At 35.7% G+C, this 15,749-nt stretch overlaps 1 protein-coding gene across 15 annotated transcripts in view; it reads left to right on the top strand.

Annotated features, from left to right (window-relative positions):
* HDAC9 (histone deacetylase 9) overlaps nt 1–15,749 on the top strand; it is a 458,974-nt gene that overhangs the window by 396,468 nt on the left and 46,757 nt on the right. For all 15 annotated transcript variants that reach the window (XM_054058870.1, XM_054058867.1, XM_054058866.1 and 12 more), the window contains one exon: nt 1,078–1,196. In XM_054058870.1, the coding sequence (XP_053914845.1) occupies nt 1,078–1,196 (119 nt within the window). The remainder of the gene's footprint in view (nt 1–1,077; nt 1,197–15,749) is intronic.

Here is a 15,749-nt window from a genome sequence, read left to right as displayed (position 1 = left end):
CAACAAAAACATGATCTCTTTGGCCTAAGTTGAGTAAATAATAAATAAATAGATATTGATCTAAGACAAACAATATTACACATGCGCAAAATTGATGTTCAGATTTTTACCACTGTAGACAGACTGGAATTTCCTTGAGTTAAGATATTTGGAACAGGACATTCATTCCTATATTTGCTTTGAATGTTAGTAATGTGTCTCTGAATTAACACAGCCATTGCAGGTTCAGCATTTGCTGCTGCAGTATAAGATCCATCCTGATGTCTTCCCTTTGGAAAATCAGCCTGAAAGAGGGCAGCTGCAAGCGCAGAATACAGGGTTTTTTCTTCTCCTTCAACACATATTTAATGCTTTCAGTCTGAAGAAGAGTGAAAACAAAGGAACAAAATATCCCCATGGAAGTTTGTCAAGGAAGGGGTTAAAAAAGTGGAATCTTTGTGGGAGTGAAGGGCTGAATTATCTTCCTGACACCAGCAGGGGTTGCTGTCACTAGTTTGTGGTTGTCACATTCCTGTTATGCTTGACCTTGGAAAGGCTTGACAACATAGTCTGGATTTGATTAAGGGAATTTCATGTTTTTCCTTTGCTAGAGTCACCCCCCACCTCGACAAACATTTAAAAATGTTAAGAAGAAAAAAAAAAAAAGTTTGGAAAGCAAACATTTTCCCAAAAGAAATTTATAGTTCAAATTTACACCAAGTTCGCACTAACTGGAGCAGTCCGGGTTTCCACTCAGGCTTTGAGTACTCTCTGTAAACCATTAGTCACTTCCCTGGAAGAGACAGCTTTTTATAGGCAGCAGGATAAACTAGGCACAGATGTGTGTGTAATATTAGAGGCTTTCATATGTACCTGCATTTTTTTCCCTAAAAAAAGAGTGACTATAGAAAGAAATTAATTGAAGCCTTGGACTTGGTTTGGTCTTGGACAGCAACCATGAAGACTGGTTTACTTAAAAGAGAATATGTTTTTGATGCACATAATCTTGTGTTGAGGATTTTTGAGATTGTATCAATTTCTATCATGAAGATTGAAATCCTTTTAATTTTTATCAGGTTTTGTTTTTTCACTCTACAGGACTGTGATTATGCCAGCTGCCAATGAGTTTGATCCAGAGATTGTCCTGGTGTCAGCGGGATTTGATGCCGTGGAAGGCCACGACCCTCCACTGGGCGGGTACAAAGTCACAGCTAAATGTAGGTATTGTCATAGGGTGCATGTTTCTGGGTTGGTATGTTTTCTAGTTAGGAACCTTATTTTGTGTTATGTCGTCTGTACTTTGTGAGATGACATCCGTGTCATTGAGGACAGGGTTGTCTTCATCGTCTTTCAGCTAATACTCAATAATATTGCTAATACCCTTGGAGCTGTGGGTCTCACCCAGCTCGCGGACAGGGCGGAGATGAACATGTTCATGTTTCTGGCTCGCTTCTTTCTGTTCCTTTCGGCATTTCTGTCTTGGCTTTTTAAAGTATTACTTTTCTGGCATTCAAATAACATTTTGGAGATTTCGTGCTTTTCAATAGGCCCTGTTTTCCAAATGCTGGAGTAAGTTATTTCTCTTTAAATCCATACTGAAGATTTTAGACTTTGGAAGCCTAAATCTAATTTCATATTGCTCTTTTGTTATTGTAATCTTTTCAGTTTGATAGCATTAATCCCAAACTACATCAGCATTCAGGAAAGCCAAAGTTTTCTAAAAGACTACTCTATTGGGTTGCAATGTTTCGATGTCCATGTCAGTCCTCCAAAATGTGTGTTCATGGCTGAGATTCAACACTTTCTGAAACAGAGGTCTGTCTGAAGTGTCTCTTATCTAGCTGCCCGAAGTCACTAGCACTTAGCTGATGTTGCAGATAAAATGATTGTGAGCCTGGGTTGTTAAACAAGGCAGAATAATGTGATGATGCTCTGCCCAGTAACGTGCACTATAACATTGTGGTATATAAATTACTTTCCATGAGACAAGACAAAATGTTTTCATCATGCAATACTGTGAATAATGTTCTTCAGTATATCCAAAGAAATATAGTAATAACTTTTAAATAGTTATGATGTATGGATCTCTGCTGCTACTAAGAAATGTCTTGGGGAAAGTCTGGAGAAGTCAATGGGACCTAATGGCATTTAACATTCTGCACAAATGGACTCCAGCTCAGAGGATATTGTCCTTCTGCCTTTTGTTACAGGCCAGTAGAATGAAGTTGGTGTTTACCTCAAGAAGAGCAGGGAAGAGACACATTTTTATTTTCATTCTAACTGCTTGCTCCATGGGCTCCCCAGAATAGCAAGGAGGAAAGGATAGATGGAGAGCTGGACTGACTGTCTATAGTGGTGTGCTGTGGAAAGTGAGAATGCAGAGAGCAGTACAAGGGGCTAATGCACAAGTGCATTGGAAAGGGAAAACGCCTTTGGCTGCAAGTAAGATGTATTGAGTTTTAGCACAGCTTTTCAGGTTAGTGCTGTGGTTACGCTAGAGAGGAAAGAAATGTAACAAACTGTATGCATGTTTGAGTACGCACTTATCTGTGCAGTATGATTTTTTGTAAAACACGGTGCATTAAAAAGCCCTTGTCAGAGGTTTGTTCGCTGTTTTTCCATCAGTATTGTTTTTGGTGAGAAGCACCATTCCATGTGCTTATGTGGTAGAGAGTTGAGCTTTCAAGCAGTACAAAACAGATATTTTGTTGAGAAGCATTTTATAATTGTCTTTATTTATCTGCTGAGAATGCACACTACGTATTCTTAAGCATGGGCAATGTTTCAGTATGATGCTCTGTCGTACACGATGCGCTAGCATAGCAGCTTCAACAACTTCCCTAGGAACTGCATTACCATTCGTATTTTCCTCTCAGAATAGACTGAATTTCACCCTGACAGCAAAGTGATTGATATTGGAATCAATTTTAATTCATGAATGAGTTAAGTCTTCATAACTCCTTTTGGAAACTAAAATCATAGCAGATTTTTTTTAATATAAGAAGCTGCACATCTACAAGTTGCATATGTGTCTGTAAGCAAAAAAAAAAAAGATGATTTACAGTAGGTTGCTCTTGTTTAAATTAAGGGAAAAGCCAAGATAGAACCAGATAAGGATCATGCACCTGAGGGATGAATAAAGTCTTTTGTACAGAGCCAAAGGAATTTATTATTTCCCCAAAACAAAATTCTCTACATACCACCATACCATTTTAGAACATAGCATACTATATGTGGTATGTAGAGAAATGAACAGTCTATTAAAAAAAAAGTTTAAAGAGAAACATTCATATTAAAGACTAAAAATAGATATTCATGCAAATTTTGAATATAATTGGTCTGTAATATATTTAATAGTAATTTAATAATTTTGCTAGAAATTATACTCAAAACAAGTAAATTCAAAGTAAAGTTTAACCTGTAAATATTCTTTCTTCATAATTCTGTAATACTTTGTGTATACCTCATACACTGAATTTTCTGATTTCCATGAACCAAACTTTACATATATAAATTAGGAAGAGATTGACATCAAAGGAGAGAAGATGAGTCCTTAGCTACTAACCTTGCTGTTAAAGGGAATTAGGGAGACACTAAATTATTAATAAGAAATTATTTCTCTTTCCTTCAGAGTACAGCTAAAGAGGAAAAATTAAAATGTATTAACCAATCAGCATTCTCAAGTCATGAAGTAAAAACCATTGGATAAAGATAACAGGTTCGACTAATTACTGCCTTGGAGTAACTAAATAGCAGTAAAATGCATGCAGAAAAAAAATGGCCTATTAAATCTACACAGTTTGAGAAATTTAAATTTTAACCTGCTTTAAACCAATTTTTTAATTTTTTTCTCTGTCTACATACAATCTGATTTACTGAGGAGCTGCCATTTCTGACATAAAAAAATAAATCAGCAACAAATTAGTCACATATCGCCACTCTCTTCACTCAAGTTAACTCCATTAGCTAAAATTGCGCCATATTTTTGTGTTGTCAAGTCCACCTTTAGTATTGGCACAACTCTGTCCATGTTGTTAGGTTAAATTGATTCCCCAGACTGAGTGGTGAAGGAGGATGCGGCAGCAGGAGCTTTGTCATGCACAACTCTTACGCAGAGTGACTATTGATGTCATTCAGATTCCTTTGTATAGATCAGAGACTAAAAAGATGCTTTACTTTTACTGCAAACTATAATCAGCGAAGAAAACATGCCTCAGTTCCTGATGCCTAAGAGTTCTTTTTTATTATCAGTAATGCATTATTTTAATAATGTAATAGAAAAATATCAGCACAATATGTTGCGTATTGTAAAACATACTTGCATCAAATCATTTTTTTGTATTGGAGTAGTAAAAACTGTATTAACAATAAAGTATAAGGAAAATAATTCAGAAAGAAATAAAGGAGATAAAGGAGTTTTATATTTAGAATAGTAAGAAAATACCTAGAATCTGCTCTTTCACCTTGTCTTAATGATTCTTAGGTGGCACTGCTAAAGACAGAGATGATATATTCTGTGCTTAATTTTGTAGTTATTTTTTACAAACTCAATTAAAAGGTATTGTATTATCACACCATTTGAATTCTGTACAGTGAACAGGTCTGAAAAAGAGCTGACAGACCTGATCATAAATTTGCAAGTTGTTAGATCTCGCAAGAGCACTGTTTTTAAATTTAACTCTGATTAAAGTTCTCCCTGTAATGTTATCCCAAGGTGAAGTGCTTTCTCTTTGTTTTCCTGAGCAACCCTTAGAATAATGCTTGCATTAAAATCACTGAGATCACTTTACTGTTCAAGTAAATATTTTAAGTAATTGCTCATTAAATGGTGACCATTCCATAAAAAGAATAAAGTAAACAGAGAAGTGTAAAGTAAGAACTAAGATTTTTTTTTTTTTCAGTGTACTTATCTTCCTGAAGTTCTGTGTTTGTTGAGGGCTATGGTGTTTTACTAGAGTTTTCCTGTTTCTTTATTCTCACTACCAAAGATGTTATTTGATACCAGAGTGCAAAATAAGATCAGCAATTAGCAGCAGGAAAAGATAATACTGCAGACATTTAAAGAATAAATTGTATTTTGTCAGTTTGGATACCTGTCTACTGTTACACTAAATTGGTGGTACAAGATTGATTCAGTGTCTAGAATATGACTGACTCTAATTAAGATGATTTGCAACTTTTAAAGGTTTTATTTGAGAAAATTCTCTTATCAAAAGCTGCATTATGCTATGATACACTCCACTCAAATGGGACCATGAAAAAGTGCTTAAAATTATGAACAGTTTCCCTCCTCACAAGCCCTCAGCAGGTGGGACTTGGAGAACTTCACTGTAACAGTGCACAATCTGTGTGATTAATTGCAGCAGAGGAAAGAATCAATGCTCTAAACAGTTTATTTATTTGCAAAGGATATACCAGCCTAAGTAATAGAAATTGATGTGTAAAAAGGGTTGCTGCCTTACATGTAGCCTAGAATCATAGAGTCATAGAATCATGGAACCATAGAATCATAGAATAGTTTGGGTTGGAAGGGACCTTAAAGATCACCCAGTTCCAACCCCCCTGCCATGGGCAGGGACACCTCCCACCAGACCAGGCTGCCCAAGGCCCCATCCAACCTGGCCTTGAACACCTCCAGGGATGGGACATCCACAGCTTCCCTGGGCAACCTGTGCCAGTGCCTCACCACCCTCATAGGGAAGAAATTCTTCCTTATGTCTAGTCTAAATTTGCCCCTCTCCAGTTTATACTCATTGGCTCTAGTCTTATCACCACAAGCCGTTGTAAACAAAGGTCTACAGGTCTTCCATCAATTAATCTTTTCTTATGACAGGAACTGGCGCTCCTCGGAATACAAGAGCAATCAGGTTGAATTTGCATGCCTTTTCTGTTGGTTTCTTGTTTGCTCGTAACATTTCTATCCCAGCTTCCCACAAGGAGTAACTATTCTTGGGAACAAATTATCTGAATGTGGCATAGAACTCTATTATAAAATAAAATACCTAGCATCTGGGGACAAGCAAATGGAAAAGTACTGTGCAGAATTTTAATTAGATGATGGATCTCTGAAACAAATGACATAGCATGGTTTATTTGCCATCACTGGAATGCGTTAAATGACACTTATAAATAGATAGGTTACAATATCCAAGTACATATTCCATAGCTCACTCAGACATCAGAAACTCAATGCAAAAATCACTTAATGAAATTTCTCTTCAGTGACCAATGTTTCCTTGAGTCTTTACAATTGTCTTATTGTATCTTATAATTCTTTTCCATTTTCCACTCCCTTGTGTACAGTATGTATGTTAGAAACAGACCAAAGGACAATGCTAGAACTGCACATCCCTGAATTCAAATGTAGAACTAATCTGGGTCTAAAGTTAGCACTTTGGATGTGTTTTAGAGAAAAGGTTTCCTATGTGCCAATCTCACTACTTCTAAAACCTTCTATGTGATTATTCTGAGTATTTCAAGTACTGCAGACAACATATATCTTTGTCGTTATGTTGTGTTTTGTTGTGGGTTTTTTATTTCTGGAAGCACCTACTTTCTAGTGGAGTCCCCAAATAATATTGCCTCCAATTATCAGCTGAACAGTGCCTTGGACTTTCTGACCAGTTGTTCAGGGTCGAGTGATTGTAATGTGTTTAGGGAGTGTCTTTGGTGACACTTTCTTCTGATTGTCTGACAGTCTTCCCTGACACTTGACTCTCAAAAAGAGTCCTGACTGGGACTACTGGAGCTCATGTAATGTATAAATGTTAAAGGCAGGCAAGCAAAAAGAGTCCATATGAATTGGCAGCTGACTAAACAGAGTAGCAGTTTTGACTTGGTAGCTGTTTAAACACAATTCAGTCTCTAAAAATAGCATTGTAGGCTTTTATGATGTCATGTCTAATTTATTTTCTTCATGAGCAAGAAAGTCTTTTTGACTCAACTATCAGCACAAGAGGCTGAGATCTTGGAAAGCCTGGCACCAGCTGCTTCAGACTGCAGTTTCAGTAGACAGTGTGAGCTGCTCCAAAGGCTCATTGCGGTAAAAAAAGGAAGCATGCATGCCCCTTCCCCTTCTGAATTGTCCATTACTTACCTTGCAATGACTCTGGTTCTTGTCAGATATCTCTGCAGGCAGATGCAATATTAACCCATCAACCCATCAGAAAACTTAATCAACCAAGATATTGGAGAGATTTCTGCTGGGCTATGAAACTGAATCAAATTATGGAGGGACCAATGTGTGTCACAGATTTTGGAAGCAGAGCAGGGGCAGTAGAGAAAAGGAAATATAGGGTAGGATACCTTTTGGTAGCAGAAAGCTGTTAAATTAACTCCACAGCTTCTTCTCACACGAGTTCAGAGATTTTAATTTGCTTAACATCATTTGGTTATCTTTGCAGTACTGGAGGTGATAAGATGGTTATTCAGCAGAACAGATCTTGAGTTTTTGACTTGGAGTTAAAAGCATTGGAGGTGGGGTGAGGCAGTGATCATTCGCATAGTTTTTCACTTTAGAGTCTTCTGACTCATATCAGAAATTTTCCTTTTGCTCCTTTTGACTCTTGGAAACTACAGGGTACCCAATGACAGGCAGCAAGAAAACATAGCATCAAGACTTTGCTTCCAATTGTTCACTTTGGAAAGCAAAGATTGGTTTTAACCTAGGGTGATTTCTTAAATACTAACTGCTTGGTACAATACAAAAGACATCAAAAATAGATGCCAAGATCATTGGTGACCTACCCTAAGACGTATTTTTGTAGGATGTACTGGGACAAGGAAAGCACGCTCATTTCTTTTTCTTCCATGATTGCCACAGTTTCTCCTGCCATCAATTGCCCAGCCTCCCAACTCAGATTATGCTGCATTAACTCATGCATTTCTACTCCTTAAATTCACTTTTGCACTGCAAATATCAATGAGCTATATTCCAGTGACCCCAATATCTGCTACATTATTGGCATGTGTGCTACATTTACATTTATGAGTATGGAATGTAGAAATTTCCAGTAATCCTGTTCTGTGGGAAACAGTAGTCTATCGGCTACTGTGTAAATTGAGCGGAGATTGGAATTCACTGTATAAAATTAGTGTACTCTTTCAGGACATAACATAGTAAAAGGCAAAGGTTAAGATATAAGAGGAAAATGATGAATAGCCAGTTCTAGAGTTGCTTAGAGGAATCCGCCTTCATGTGCTGTTAAGTAAGCATGTGTCAATTGGTTGAACTAAGGATTTGAACCAAGAGAAGTAGAATTAGATCAGTGAACAGTTAATCTCTTTTACTAAGGCTCAGGAACTCCTCATCTTTAGACTTCAGGGCACTCATGTCTAATCGAATATGTATTTCCAACATATCTGAAGGATTCAGAAATCTTATCACTGATTTTGTTATTGCCCATAGTTTTCAATGACTGGCTAACTGGTGTGCCTTCCTGAAAGGGTTTACCTAAGCAGGAAGTGAGAGAAAATAGAAATATTAATAATTAAGTGCTGATTTGACCTGCTCTTTCACTTACTGTTCTTTCTGTAAATCAGCCAGGAGAGATTTCCACTTTCCACTCCTACTCCTGCCCCACAAACAGAAGATGTGTCTGCTGGCTAGTTAACAAACTTGTGCAAGTGAAAAACCACCTGTCTACTGTGTTCCAGATATACAGTGCTGATCCATCTGCAGAATGCATCAGGTGCCAGTTCCTTGATTTAAAGCAGTTGCTAGGGACAGGGCAGAGGATAGATTACAATGGAAAAAAAAGAGGCTCTACAGAACCATTAAGAATTATTTTCCCCTTTTGGTCATCTTCTCCTATCTCTTCACCTACCTTTTGTTATTTTTATTTTCACGTTACAGTAGTGACAATGGCTAATGAAAATAACTGATGTGAGGGGTGCAAAAAAGTTAAAATTCGTGGCATCTTCTCTCAGTTTTGAAATTTACACCTAACCTAAAGACTGTCATTTATTAGAAGAAATAAAAGGAAGAAATAATTTTTTGCTTAGGCTTTATAAAAGTTGTCAGATTACAATTTAAATACAGCAAATGAAATACAAGTTTGAGGGCCACTTTGAAACTGATGGAGCTTGACATGGTATTCAGCAACTTACATGTGCCTTTCACAGGATTGGATCCTGAGAGAAAATTGTTGAAAGACATCTCCAAATGTGGATTTCTCCATAATAAATTGTCTGATCTTTTATAGCATCGTTGCATTGGGAATTAGCCTTGTCTTTGGGAATTTGTAAAGCCTTTAGTAGAAGAACATGATTTATGTCTTAGAATTTAACTATTCTCTGTAATAAATAGAAATGTGCCACAAGTATTTACTTGGTTGCGCCATGGGAAAATTTTTAACATATTGTTCACAGCTTCAGAATGCTATAAAAGAAGACATGCAATTTGCAGACTGGACTATCCTTTGTGATTTCTAACCAATATATTTGATTAATATCTTTCAAAAGAGACACCAGCAAAAATGTTTACATCTCATTAGGCAGAGAAGAAGGGAGCACACACCATTTTGATTATGAGCTTGGATGGTTCGTTTCCTTAGGCTTCACATGCCTACTACTTAAGGCAGACTGTAACTTTAAGATGTTATCTCTTGCCTGCACAAATAAACAGCGAGTTATGCTTTTTATGGGCGGTAGTTCTCAAACCAACGGGGGATTAGAAGATATTAGCTGGAGTTTGTGGTTCCCTGCTGAACTATCATGGGGTCCATGGATTCCTGTCCTGAATATTTCACAGAGCAAACACCTCTTATCTAGGGTGATATTCTCACACTGGCCTCTTGGCCATGGACTTCAAAAGCTAATCACAGGGAGGGCTAGAGAGGCAATAACCCTCAATATAACAGTCCCTTCTGATAGGGGCAGACAGGGTAGAGGTAAAGGGTCTCTGAAGTTTGCTCTTGTGTGTTTAGCCCCATGGGGTGATAAGGGGCCATCTGTTTTTTTGGTCTGCAAAGTCATCTTTTTCACACTATCCTACTATCAAGTACACTTCAGGTCTGAGTTGTATCAGCACTGGCAAATCTTCACTGATCTGAAGAGATTTTCTTGGTATTTTTAGCTTCGATCCTATGTGACTAAACTCAAAGGATAAATCCGTGGCATTTGCTTCAAAAAATGTCTTATCATGCAGTTCCACATAGGATGCTTGCACCTTAATTAATTTTTCAAATAGAATATCAGTACTAACAGTCCTAGAAGTTGAAAATCACTGCTTCAGAACTCAAAAATGTTGTAGGAGTTATTAAAACACTACCCAGAATTCTTTTTGTTGTGGAGTTCCTAAGACACACCTCCTTCATATTTTAAGCTTTTCCCTGCAGCCATTTCTTTATTAACCAAACAGTTAGATTCCATTGCAATCTCCTGATTATAACAGCTTTATTGCAAACATTTAATACCATGAAATCTGCAATAAAATCGTACAAGTTGCCAACACTTGTACATTTAAAAGAAAAAATATCTCTACCTTTTTTTCTGCATTTTATTTACCTTTATTTGTTGTTTTGGGAGGGAGTGGTGTTTTGTTTACAGAAATTGTTCTTGCTTATGCCAACTAATTGCCATAAAATTGCTGGAAATGCAATTTTTTTTACTCACTTTGAGCAGTTCTGTTGATTGAGACCACTCCACCAACCTGATTAAGACTTACTAAAGGAAGTAAGATTTACAGGGCCCTACCTTGCATTCTAAGTATTAATGTGCTACAAAAAAACATGTAAAAGCTCTTCAGAAGCATATTCAGATGAGAAAGCTGCTATTTAAATACTTAAATTCCTGAAGTTTTATAGAATTAACTTAGAAAGAAAAAGGAGTCGTTCTGCTGTAAAATAAATCCACTTGAAATGTATTTAGTAGTAATTTATTTACTTCAGATTAGTTCTTTTCTCCTCATCATTGATTAGTGATTCATACACTTATAGAAAGGACCAAGGGACAGATCTTGGAAGACCTTTTTTTGTAAGAGAAACTAAAAATAATGTATACAGAAAAACAAATTATAACTAATTAATCAAAATTCAGTTACTTTCTGTTTTCTGTTTATGATAGTAAATGCTAACATGAGTAAAATATTTGTTTCCTTTGACACACAGACTTATCTCTTTTCCTTAGATTCCTCTCTGTAACAAAGGCTGGTTCTCTAGCTATACTGTGACCAAAACAGCTTTGGTATCTGGCATTGCATCCATTTACGTGGAGTTTTGCTATTAAGGCTGTTTTCTAAATCTGTTTTTCACTTACTTAACAAAATTATTCCATTTAATAATGGAACTTATCCTTCAATAAAATGTCTAGGTTTTAAATGTGCTAGCTTCAGAATTATTTTCCTAGTGTGATTACTTAACATCGGATCTGAGTTCAGTGCTCGTGTAGTGTGGAAAGGTGATCACTCACATGTACTGCCACATAATTTATGTTTTCATTTATGATTCCAGTTTTAGCACATTGTGTTTGCTCTTTTGTATGTCTTTCTTCTTATTAAGCGATGTTCAAGGTTTGTAAAGAGTAAGTTACAACATTTTTCCATAGTATTTTTATGCTGCTGAAAGAAATGGTCAATTTAAAAAATGAGTTATATAATATGTATAAATGTCAGTTAAAACATTAATATATTTTCATAAATATATTTTATTTTGAAAATTATCATATTAATTCAGTTCTTTTTTTAATTAAAGACAATGGGAAAAAAAGAATATCTTTAACTTATTTTCTGTATAAAAATGTATTGACTAGTAACAAAATTCAACTGTTATTATGTGTCTATTTTATTTCGATTAAAAAAGGCAGTATATGTAGGCTCAGATATGACTATCACAAATAAATTCTTTACTTTTGGCTGAATGTTACAGTTCTTTTCTAGTACAGAAAGCACCTCTTATGGTTCCTACACTGGAGGAACATCTTTGCAGTCAATTCATGTTTGAATATGACAGCCCTGTGTACTAACACATTTACCAGGAATTTCAAGAAATCTTGTGTAAACAGCTTTAACATAGTTGCATATTTGTGTTCAATGTTTCAAAGCATCTTAGCACACAAGTAAAAGTGGCAAAGTGGAGGAATCTAGTATTGTTGAAACTTCAGAAGCCAGTTTAAATGGGTTAAAAGTAATTTTTCATTTACCCAAACACTGGAGTAAACAATGTTCTTAAATCTTCATCAAGCTCTGAGAAAAACAATATGGAAAATCTACTGATCAACTGATAAGATGTTATTTCCAAACTTGTAATTTAATTAGCACATACGCTACATCAAAGGAGTTGTAAAAAAATTAGTGATGTTTATATGACCTTGTGAACACCGCTTTATTTTTCTACTTGTGTCAACTGCATCAACTGTAACTTTGTAGAATATACATGAAGACAGTGTATGTATACTGACCTACATAATTTTTTCTTTTGGTCCTTTTTTGTGTGAATACAATTCCCACACACAGTGCACACCTCTGAGAATTTCCCAACATGACTTCTAAGGAAAAATATCAAGGTCAAAAAAGTTGCATAGAATTACTAAGCGCAGATCTTTAAGGGATAAAAAAAGTAGTAGATCTAAAATGTTTGCATCCACCATTAGTTTCTGTCTTCCCACTTCATTGAGAATCACCAGGGTTTTTCTCTAAACCACATTACAAATTTGAAAATTATCTAAACTATCACTCTTTTTTATGATGGTTTAACTAACTGAAAGGGAATAAAGAACACTACTTTTAGAAGTACTTAAGGATGTCTGTGCAGTTTTAATAACTTGAGTGAAACAAAACACCAATGTCTTTGTCCCCTTTGAACTTGAGGAAGCTCATGGACATGAAGCTACTGAATTCTCTGGCTAGCTTTTTTGGCACTGGACTCCCAGTGGCACTTGATAAGGTTTTACACAGTTCTTTCAAAAAAAGAGCAGGAAATTGAACCTTTCTGATCAAATGTAATATATTGTCATAGACAAATTAAAGCTGGGGAAAAGGAAAGGGAAGGAAAGGGAAAACTTTTAGAACAAAAATAAGTAGTGTCTTTCACTCAGATGAAATAAGTTTCCTTAAAACAATCTGCATTTCATGATTAAAAAAAAAGAAAGCAAAAGGAATAAAGATACTGCTAATTTTAGGGTTTTGCAGAAAAGAATTCGAAAAGACTTATAGATGATTGCTTTGGTTCTTTATTATGTTTCTTTACATTCAAAGAAAATTTTGTAGATGGCTTTAATGGAATTGGCCATCTTAAGAAATAACAAGGACACCTATAGCATTATCACTACTGATAGAGTAACCTCTAGCACAGTGTACACTGACCATTATGACCTGTCACACCTAAACCCAATATTTTTAAGACACAAAGTGAAAAACATTTTCTGTTTCAAGGTAGGACATGTACTTCAAGCAGAAACTGAGAGAATATATTTAATTTACTAAATTGTCAGCAACGTTCTAGATATATTTAATCTGAAAATCAATAGCAGCCTTTTGGCTTGGCTGACTACTGACAATTAGAGTACGATAAACCAGATGTCAAACAAGATGTCTTCAGTAACCTGCTTTTTTCTTAAAAATGTGCCCATCCTGCTTGTCATCATGACACAATCACCTAATTTGTTCCATTGGAAAACACCATCCTTGCTCGCTACCTGGTTTTAATTTTTATTTTACTAAAACTCTAGTGAAAGTGCATCTGGCAGATACGTTGTTTTGCTCTGAATATTTCCCCTACTTTTAAGAAAACTCATGCACATTCAGCAGACTCTTTCAGGAAAGTGTCGAAAATGAGCATAAATGTCAAAAAAGTTCAGAATAAAGGCCTCTCACTACTATGGGAATAACCCCTAGTTTATTTTGTTATAATCATATCACTATGTTACTGAACTGTACCTTCTGTGTTAGTTTCAGATCAATGATTTGTACCACTTACTTCCTTCGGGAGACTGATCTGTGTGGATTTGATTCTTGGAGCATGTTCCAAGATTAGTTTTTTATTTGCTTCAGTTTATCTCTATAAATTATCATTCTCTTCTTTCAAATGTCTCTTTTTTGAAGTGATACACATATTTATGGTGGCACTGTTTAAAGGTATGTCAACTGCTAATCTGAAAGGAAGGGCTTGAGAGCTGCAAATTAGTTCATGCTGGTGGAAGATATTTTCCTGTGTTTCAGACTACGAAATCCCAGGTGTGAGGATGGCAAGGCTGAGCATCAGACATCTGAGCTGAAGCCGTTCTTATGACAGGGTAGAATATGTTCTAAAACAACTGGACAAACGGCCAAATTCCTTTTTTTTTTTTCTGGATTAACTAAAAGTCACACCCATTTACCAAGTTTTTATCATATTGTCATCAGAGAATTGCCAGTATATTCAAGGGAAAAGAAGAGTGGAATAAAAATGTGCTAGGGAAGAATGAGCTAAGTACTGAGCAGAGCTTAAAAGAACTGATGATGCATATCTCAGCCAAAGATAGCAAGGTGAAAAGTGGGTTGATAAGATAACAAATATTTTGAGTCAGAAGAATTATAATCTGAGGAATTATTACTGGGAGTAATGGAACAAATTTGGCATAGAAATCCTCTGTCTGCTTGTAATTATTTTCAATGTTTTGAATCTGGAAATATTCTACAAGATATCCACAGATGAATAGGCTTCCAAGCTAAAAAGAATATTATTATAACATGTTAATGTCTTCTTCCACGGTATAAGTAGAACCACCATAATTTCTACATAATTTCTTTATAATTTGATTTCTGTATAGAAATATCCCTGCTACCTTGAGATTTGAATGTTTGTTATAAATACATTAGATAATATTACTATGTAAAAATACTTTTATTAACAATTTCCTAGTAAGCATATAATTAATATAATAATGTTTTATAATCATATTAGTATTATAAATTGTTTAAATTAAAAAATATTTGAGAACAGGGCCCTATAACTACAGAATCTCTAGCAAGAGTAATATTTATTGAGAAATTAACAGAAGTACGGTCTACTTAATATAATGCATTCATCTAATTTCATATTTATCTGAGAAATTTCTCACTGAGTACACTGTGTTCACAAGCCAAAGCACGACTTCAGCAGATGAAAGTAAATTTCACTTGCCTTAGTGTAAATAGTCTTCCAGAACTGTAGATTTGCTGCCCCTCTTTAAGCTTTCTGAACATTTTACATCTTCTTCAGTCCAGATTTGTCCGTGATAGTCAATATAGAGCAGTATTTATCTCCAGAGAGACTTTCCTCCTCTCTGAAAATTAGTGCAGCAGATCTTCCTGGGGAGATTCCTATCTCCCTACTGAGTAGTAAGTAGTCTAGAGGAGTAGCAAAGGCAAGACAGCTAACTGTTCATTGAATGAAGGTAGGGGAGAAGAATCCTCAAGAAAGTTAAAATCAAAGGGTTTTTTTCCCATCCAGCAGTTTTTGCTTCAAGATGCAGAAGGGTCATGGATTAAATAAGAAATTAAATGAGATCATAAGCAAATTTTCTACTAACATGGACAAAGTTGCTAAAACTGATAGTCAATTTTAGTACAAATAAGCTGCAGAACCCTCTATGTTCAGTCAAGAGTTTACACAAGTACTTCATGTGGATTTTAAGAGGGGTATTGTGGAACTCAGAAATGTCTTTGCAATAAGCTTACCTTTACACTTCACTGGCAAACATATTTTGACATAAATCCAGGTGTCAGTATTGGTGATAGGAGATCCCATTGGTTCTGTTCTTTTATACTATCCCATAAATGATCTGGAATACAAGAATAACAGCAAATGCAGCTG

Source organism: Cuculus canorus, chromosome 2 (assembly GCF_017976375.1).
Source record: "Cuculus canorus isolate bCucCan1 chromosome 2, bCucCan1.pri, whole genome shotgun sequence".
Taxonomy (NCBI): Eukaryota; Metazoa; Chordata; class Aves; order Cuculiformes; family Cuculidae; genus Cuculus; species Cuculus canorus.
Note: the sequence above shows the minus strand (reverse complement) of the source record. Positions and strands in the feature narration are given on the sequence as shown.